This window comes from Berghia stephanieae, chromosome 5 (genome assembly GCF_034508935.2).
Source record: "Berghia stephanieae isolate SIO BIC M18660-M18661 chromosome 5, UCSD_Bste_1.3, whole genome shotgun sequence".
In the NCBI taxonomy this organism is placed as follows: Eukaryota; Metazoa; Mollusca; class Gastropoda; order Nudibranchia; family Aeolidiidae; genus Berghia; species Berghia stephanieae.
Window position 1 is genome coordinate 368,424 of NC_088364.1, and position 10,000 is coordinate 378,423.

The window sequence follows — 10,000 nt, forward strand, 5'->3', positions numbered from 1 at the left end:
CCACATCATCATCACGACCTCTACTACTACAACCACCACCAACACCATTACATCATCAATACCACTACTACTACAACCACCACCAACACCATTACATCATCACTACCACTACTGCTACAACCACCACCACTACATCATCATCATCACTACCACTACTACTACAACCACCACCACCACATCATCACTACCACTACTACTACAACCACCACCACCACATCATCATTACCACTACTACTACTACAACCACCACCACCACCTCATCATCACTAGCACTACTACTACAACCACCACCACCACCTCCACATCATCACTACCACTACTACTGCAACCACCACCACCACATGATCATCACTGCAACTACCACTACTACTACAACCACCACTACAACATCGCTACCACTACTACTACAACCACCACCACCACCACATCATCACCATCACTACTACTACAACAACCACCACCACCACATCATCACTACCACTGCTACTACAACCACCACCACCACATCATCATCACTACAACTACTACTAGTACTACTACTACAACAACCACCACTACATCATCATCATCACTACCACTACTACTACAGCCACCACCACATCATCATTACCACTACTACTACAACCACCACCACATCATCATCACTACAACTACTACTACAACCACATCATCATCACTACAACTACTACTAGTACTACTACTACAACAACCACCACTACATCATCATCATCACTACCACTACTACTACAGCCACCACCTTATCACCATTACCACTACTACTATAACCACCACCACATCATCATCACTACAACTACTACTACAACCACATCATCATCACTACAACTACTATTAGTACTACTACTACAACAACCACCACTACATCATCATCATCACTACCACTACTACTACAACCACCACCACATCATTATCATCACTACCACTACTACTACAACCACCCCACATCATCATCATCACTACCACTACTACAACAACCACCACTACATCATCATCATCACTACCACTACTACTACAACCACCCCACATCATCATCATCACTACCACTACTACTACAACCACCACCACATCATCATTACCACTACTACTACAACCACCACCACATCATCATCACTACAACTACTACTACAACCACATCATCATCACTACAACTACTACTAGTACTACTACAACAACCACCACTACATCATCATCAACACTACCACTACTACTACAACCACCACTACATCATCATCATCACTACCACTACTACTACAACCACCACCACATTATCATCACTACCGCCACTACCACAATATCATCACTACCATTTGTACCACCATCACCACCACATCAACAACACTACCACCACATCATTATCATCACGACCACAACTACTACAACCACTATACGACCACCACATCATCATCACTACAACTACTACTTCAACCACCACCACCACCACCATATCATCATCACTACTACTACAACAACAACAACCACTATCACATCTTCATCATTACTATAACCACCAACACCACATTACCACCAATACTACAATCTCTACCATTAGGTTTTGGCACTTTACTTCATTTTAAATAAGGAAACTTTGGGATTGTATTTGGCAACGTGTTTATGTATCATAATATAATTCAGTTATCAGTTATCAGTTATCTATTTAGAACTATACAATATGTAAACACAATATCATTCCAATTCATTTTTCTTGTGTGCGGAAATTCCTCTTTCGGCATTGAAATTCCTACGAGTGGTGTCTGAAACTCCTGTGAGCCAAATTTAAAGTTGGCGTCTCTGCAACCACCACCACACAATCATTCATACGACCACTACTACTACAATCACTACTACTACAACCACCACAACATCATCATCCTTACTACAACCACCAAATGTTGTAATTACACTTTCAACTTTTAAAATTCCACCGAGTCGTGCCAGAAATTGCTGCTAGACAAATTTTGGATCACATCTCAGTGAATTTTAGTGAAATTCAAATTTATAGGTTATGGTCGCATGGATGGGTCATGATCTTCACGATGACAAATTTCCTCCTTTTTTGTGACCAGTCATTCTCACCCCTGCTGATAAACGTTGTTATAATTGAAATATCATTGTCTGATAATCGCTGTTGTTATCATTGACATGCCTGGTTTCACAAGTCTGGATAAATGCATGACTATGGAAAAAACTCAGAAAAATTGCTCAATTTCATGGGTGCCTCTTAATTGGAACAATTTGTCAGGAACCAAACAACCTGGGACTGTAATAATACTGATGATGATAATAATAATAATGATAATAATAATGATGATGATAATAATAATAATAATAATAATAATAATAATAATAATAATAATAATAATAATGATAATAATAGTGATGATGATGATGATGATGATGATGATGATGATGGTAATAATAATAATAATTATGTTAATATAATAATAATAATAATAATAATAATAATAATAATAATAAATAATATAATAATAATAAAATAATTAGTGATGATGATGATGATGATGATGATGATGATGATGATGATAATAATAATAATAATGCTGATGCATGCAATGCAACCACAAAGTCAGTGACAACATGAGTAAGGTAATAAGTCACAGCCATTGGGGTAAGGAGGAGTAGAAATGAATTCATTTCCTGTTTTGTTTCTAAATTCATTGACATGAGTATTCAATGTGGTTTGCGGTTTGTGTTACACTTGCATCTTCTGTCTGATACTGTCTTTGTTGATCGACCAGTCAAAAAAAGAATAAAGATCAAACCTGAGACTAGTTGACATTAATTTTTATTTATTGTCCTGTCATCTTTCAGCCTGAACTGCCTCGAGTGACAACAGAAATCTCTGCCATGAAGGAACTTTGTCATCAACACATATGTAAGCTGTTTCAGGTCATTGAGACAGAACACAGATTTTATCTTGTCTTAGAGGTAATGCATTTACACAGATCATACATTTTATTCCATTTTCCTTGACTAGGTACTGGGTGGGGTTCCCTACCTCCACAGTGGGCAGGGAGGTACATACCGTGTCTTCTATCTCCTTATATCTGTTTTCCAACATGCTTTCTTTCTTTGTCTTGGAATGAGATTACTTGGTTTTGTCCTGGCCCTGGCCCGAGTCCTAACTGGGAGGGAAACAGTCAAATACATAGTTATTGTTTTGGGAGATGATATTTTTTTCCTTGTAAATCATCTCTCTGTTTGATATTTTGACAGCATAATGTAAGCATTTGAGTGTATTCCTCTTTGTTGGATTTTGTACTTGTGTCTGGATGAGACTTATAGGTGATCTCAAACTATTTACTTTGATAGTGTGCTCTTGGAATCTACATCTGATCCCTATTTGTTCCCAGTTCCCCTATTTCTTACCTTTTCTTGGGTGCTTTAATTGTAATTCTAGAACTTTTTACTATTTCTTCCTTTTTACTGGCGCTGATATAACCTAAATGTGTTGCAAGCGCCGTAAAACCCTTAAAAACAAAAAGAAAACAAACTTGACTAGGTATTGAACCACAAACCTCATCGTTACTGGATCGACAAGCTGTTTTCAGTAGTTATTATACTCTAGTCACGTTACAAATATACCACTGGATTTTATGGATTTTTACATTTTTTAAAATGTTTTTTTTTTGTTCTTTTTTATTTATTTATTTTTTTTTAATTAAAAAAAAAAAATAATTGTGTTTGTTTGTACTCTTGCCAATACTGTAAACCTGGAATGTTGTTGTTACTATTCATGGAAAGTTCACTTTAGAAGAATCTGTGTATCTCATAAATCCCAATCTTAATAATAATAATAATAATAATAATAATAATAATAATAATAATAATAATAATAATAATAATAATAATAATAATAATAATAATAATAATACTTTATTCATCCATAGGAAATTGTTTGTTCTTTAGTTGTGGTCAATTCATTATTCAAAATGTTGCTTTCCCTGCAAAAACTTCATGAGTCTTGTTGTCTTGTCCCAATTCTTACACAGTACATTCAAACATCCCAGGATTATATGTCCAATTCTTACACAGTACATTCAAACATCCCAGGATTATATGTCCAATTCTTACACAGTACATTCAAACATCCCAGGATTATTTGTCCAATTCTTACACAGTACATTCAAACATCCCAGGATTATTTGTCCAATTCTTACACAGTACATTCAAATATTCCAGGATTATATGTCCAATTCTTACACAGGACATTCAAACATTCCAGGATTATTTGTCCAATTCTTACACAGTACATTCAAACATCCCAGGATTATTTGTCCAATTCTTACACAGTACATTCAAACATCCCAGGATTATATGTCCAATTCTTACACAGTACATTCAAACATCCCAGGATTATATGTCCAATTCTTACACAGTACATTCAAACATCCCAGGATTATTTGTCCAATTCTTACACAGTACATTCAAACATCCCAGGATTATATGTCCAATTCTTACACAGTACATTCAAACATCCCAGGATTATATGTCCAATTCTTACACAGTACATTCAAACATCCCAGGATTATTTGTCCAATTCTTACACAGTACATTCAAACATTCCAGGATTATATGTCCAATTCTTACACAGTACATTCAAACATCCCAGGATTAGTTGTCCAATTCTTACACAGTACATTCAAACATTTCAGGATTATTTGTCCAATTCTTACACAGTACATTTAAACATTCCAGGATCAGGCCTGTAAATCTTCCGTCTATTGTCGGATTTCCGACAGTACGATTTTGCTCTATAAGTGCTAAAAAAATATATATATATATATAATTGTAAAAATAAAATTCGTAACGTCAAAGAACAGAACCAATAAAAAAGAAAACAACAGACTTTTATTTCGTTCCTCGAAAAAAAATAGATTTTATTCCGTTTCAAATGCCGACTTAAAAAAAAACAAAACAAAAAAAACTTTTTATTTGTCGCAACAAAGACAAAAAAAAACAAAAGCAATAATATTATCATGCCACCTACACGCTCCGCTAGCCGTGGATGTATTCACTGCCTGGCTACTGTGCCACAGCCAGCGAGAGAGAGGTCGCGAAGTTCGCGCGAGTCGTCTTCACACACACACACACCTAGTCAGTAAATAACACACACACACAGAAGTGTGTCGAACCGGACCGGAAGGTTTCTCTCTATTTTGCTACCGACACACATGCATATCTCCGGTTCTTATTTCTCAGTCTCTATATTTCTTTGGTTCCGTCCGGATGTAAGACGGAAAAAAAAAATACGAAATAATTATTTTTCTTCGAAATATATATTCTTCTTCAAAAGCTCTCGCACCACCTCTACTTCTTCTTCTTCTTCTTCTTCTTCTTCTTCTTCTTCTTCTTCTTCTTCTTCTTCTTCTTCTTCTTCTTCTTCTTCTTCTTCTTCTTCTTCTTCTTCTTCTTCTTCTTCCTTCTTCTTCTCTCTTCTTCTTCTTCTTCTTCTTTCTTCTTCTTCTTTCTTCTTCTTATTCTTCTATAAGAATTAATCCAAATAAACGAAAGAATCAGCGTAAACATTTAACACAAACAGGAGCGAAGATACGCAGCTTCCTGTGTCGAGCACTTGACGTCTAGATACACATCCTTCAAAAGGGTAGGAATTGTTCTCTTCCTTTCATTTTACAACTAACTCAGACCTGGGACCTCAAATAATTGGGATTTTTTTTGTTTTGGTACCATAAAATAAGGACCTCGTTATAAATAAGTCGGGGAAAGTGACATGATTTGACTAGTCAATTGACGTGTCATGTCTGTGTTGTGTCCATATTTTTGTCCTGTTGTGTCTATTTTCACGTGTTCAAAAAGTTCCGACAATTTTGTCACCAACCATTTACAGGCCTGCAGGATTATTTGTCCAATTCTTACACAGTACATTCAAACATCCCAGGATTATTTGTCCAATTCTTACACAGTACATTCAAACATCCCAGGATTATTTGTCCAATTCTTACACATCCCAGGATTATTTGTCCAATTCTTACACAGTACATTCAAACATCCCAGGATTATTTGTCCAATTCTTACACAGTACATTCAAACATCCCAGGATTATATGACCAATTCTTACACAGTACATTCAAACATTCCAGGATTATATGTCCAATTCTTACACAGTACATTCAAACATCCCAGGATTATTTGTCCAATTCTTACACAGTACATTCAAACATCCCAGGATTATATGTCCAATTCTTACACAGTACATTCAAACATCCCAGGATTATATGTCCAATTCTTACACAGTACATTCAAACATCCCAGGATTATTTGTCCAATTCTGACACAGTACATTCAAACATCCCAGGATTATATGTCCAATTCTTACACAGTACATTCAAACATCCCAGGATTATTTGTCCAATTCTTACACAGTACATTCAAACATCCCAGGATTATATGTCCAATTCTTACACAGTACATTCAAACATCCCAGGATTATATGTCCAATTCTTACACAGTACATTCAAACATCCCAGGATTATTTGTCCAATTCTTACACAGTACATTCAAACATCCCAGGATTATTTGTCCAATTCTTACACAGTACATTCAAACATCCCAAGATTATATGTCCAATTCTTACACAGTACATTCAAACATCCCAGGATTATTTGTCCAATTCTTACACAGTACATTCAAACATCCCAGGATTATTTGTCCAATTCTTACACAGTACATTCAAACATCCCAGGATTATATGTCCAATTCTTACACAGGACATTCAAACATTCCAGGATTATATCTCCAATTCTTACACAGTACATTCAAACATCCCAGGATTATATGTCCAATTCTTACACAGTACATTCAAACATTCCAGGATTATATGTCCAATTCTTACACAGTACATTTTCAAACATGGGGGGGGGGGGGGGGGGGGGGGGGGGGGTGTCAATCCATCCCTGCATATGACAGGACCAGAAAGTCAGGGCAGACCTGTGATATGGAGTCAATAGTTAATGATGTTTATCAGTAAATTGATGTTTGTAAATTCTATTTTTGACTTAGCTAATGATAATTATTTGTAATTTCTTTTTTTTTTTGTTGACAGTACTGTCCAGAGGGTGAGTTGTTTGATTATATTGTGTCCAAGGACAGACTGGACGAAGATGAAGCCAGGATTTTCTTTCGCCAGATTGTTGCTGCTGTTCATTATATTCATCACGCAGGCTTGGCCCATCGAGATCTCAAACCAGTAAGATTTCCTTCAACTCTTTGACAACACTCCGTTTATTTCCACCCACAATTTCTTCCATTCATTGAACCCATACCTTACTGCTGTCTTGGTCAAATACTTAAAACTAGAAAGATATGGCAGATATAAAGTAGTCGTGGTATTTTAAATCAGTCAAGTTATGGTGGTATTTAAATATGTAAAGCTGTAGTTGTATTTAAATATGTAAAGCTATAGTGGTATTTAGTATTCAATGGATGCTAACTTGCTATTACGCAACCTTTTCAAATGTCACTACTACTACATACTATACTACTACTACTACTTACTATACTATACTACTACTACTACTACTACTACTACTACTACTACTACTACTACTACTACTACTACTACTACTACTACTACTACTACTACTACTACTACTATACTACTACTACTACCTACTTACTACTACTACTACTACTACTAACTACTTATACTACTACCTTACTACTATACTACTACTACTAACTACTACTACTACTACATACACTACTACTACTACATACTCACTAACATACTACTACTACTACTACTACTACTACTACTACTCACTACTACTACTACTACTTACTACTACTACACTACTACTACTACTACTACTACTACTAACTGCTACTACTACTCACTACTACTACTACTAACTACTACTACTATCTACTACTACTACTATTACTAATACTACTTCTACTACTACTACTACTACGACTCCTACTACTACTGCTACTGCTACTACTAAAAAACTATTGTGGTGATTTTGTAGTCGAATGAATGAACCTGTGTGATTCAAATAAACTATTGTGGTGATTTTGTAGTCGAATGCATGAACCTGTGTGATTCAAATAAACTATTGTGGTGATTTTGTAGTCGAATGCATGAACCTGTGTGATTCAAATAAACTATTGTGGTGATTTTGTAGTCGACTGAATGAACCTGTGATTGCTGCTCATTTGATTTCAGGAAAATTTACTTTTGGATGAAAAACAAGACATCAAGTTGATTGACTTTGGTCTCTGTGCCAAACCTGAGGTAAGCATTTATGGGAGGCCATAGGTCAATAACTGTATAACTACAGACTACCTTACTTAAGTGTATATGAAGACAGCCGTCAAAAATCATTTGTTGTTTTCACTGGTCTGGTTTTAAATAAAGGCATATTATTTTTGTATTCCATATTCATGGATAAAGGATTGGTGACATGCCGATATATCCAAACTTCCAAGATCGTCTGTCTGTATTTTGGCTGTTTTATCTCTCTGGTGACATGCCGATATATCCAAACTTCCAAGATCGTCTGTCTGTATTTTGGCTGTTTTATTTCTCTGGTGACAAGCCGATATATCCAAACTTCCAAGATCGTCTGTCTGTATTTTGGCTGTTTTATCTCTCTGGTGACAAGCCGATATATCCAAACTTCCAAGATCGTCTGTCTGTATTTTGGCTGTTTTATCTCTCTGATGACAAGCCGATATATCCAAACTTCCAAGATCGTCTGTCTGTATTTTGGCTGTTTTATCTCTCTGGTGACATGCCGATATATCCAAACTTCCAAGATCGTCTGTCTGTATTTTGGCTGTTTTATCTCTCTGCCAGTCGAGGGTTTGACACAGGATAGAGGTTTAAAATGAACTCTGAAGATTTTAAAAGTTCCACTGCTAGTACCCATGGTTATTTAGAATAATGCCATAGCTTGTTGGTTTTTCAAATTTACGACTTTATTAGTTTGATAGTAAGGGAACCAAAAGTCATAACGTTCTGGTCACAGTTAACAAAATATCAGAAAAAGATTGAAAGATGAACGACATTGGAAGACCTGTCTTGTCCTGTAAGAGAAGAGATGTTGAAATGGAAATGTAGTAGTAAGAACCGGGTGTTCAAATGTGACCAACTAGGCTCTGGACAGGAACATCAGAGAATGGAGGAAGGAAGGAAGGTTGGGATTATAGATGAGTGGTTGATAGAGGCAGGCAGGGTTATAGTGGCCTCAAGTTTGATAGAGGCAGGCAGGGTTATAGTGGCCTCAAGTTTGATAGAGGCAGGCAGGGTTATAGTGGCCTCAAGTTTAATAGAGGCAGGCAGGGTTATAGTGGCCTCAAGTTTGATAGAGGCAGGCAGGGTTATAGTGGCCTCAAGTTTGATAGAGGCAGGCAGGGTTATAGTGGCCTCAAGTTTGATAGAGACAGGCAGGGTTATAGTGGCCTCAAGTTTGATAGAGGCAGGCAGGGTTATAGTGGCCTCAAGTTTGATAGAGGCAGGCAGGGTTATAGTGGCCTCAAGTTTGATAGAGGCAGGCAGGGTTATAGTGGCCTCAAGTTTGATAGAGGCAGGCAGGGTTATAGTGGCCTCAAGTTTGATAGAGGCAGGCAGGGTTATAGTGGCCTCAAGTTTGATAGAGGCAGGCAGGGTTATAGTGGCCTCAAGTTTGATAGAGGCAGGCAGGGTTATAGTGGCCTCAAGTTTAATAGAGGCAGGCAGGGTTATAGTGGCCTCAAGTTTGATAGAGGCAGGCAGGGTTATAGTGGCCTCAAGTTTGATAGAGGCAGGCAGGGTTATAGTGGCCTCAAGTGAGGAAGATGGCCTAGATCTGGAAGAGAAGTGTTGCAGCCTTAGATGTTGCTAGGGGTCGAGATGAAAAAGGTCGTTATCAATCTGGCAATCAAGAATAGATTTGGAAGAAACGGATTATCCTGTTTCTTTTCTCAAAGCTTTTTATTTGGACTCTACAAACAATCAAGA

General features: G+C 36.9%; 1 protein-coding gene across 2 annotated transcripts in view; it reads left to right on the forward strand.

Moving 5' to 3' along the window:
- Positions 1 to 10,000, forward strand: part of LOC144972201 (maternal embryonic leucine zipper kinase-like) — an 86,132-nt gene that overhangs the window by 24,988 nt on the left and 51,144 nt on the right. For both annotated transcript variants that reach the window (XM_078913217.1, XM_078913218.1), the window contains exons 4-6: positions 2,848 to 2,964; positions 7,100 to 7,243; positions 8,225 to 8,293. In XM_078913217.1, the coding sequence (XP_078769343.1) occupies positions 2,848 to 2,964; positions 7,100 to 7,243; positions 8,225 to 8,293 (330 nt within the window). The remainder of the gene's footprint in view (positions 1 to 2,847; positions 2,965 to 7,099; positions 7,244 to 8,224; positions 8,294 to 10,000) is intronic.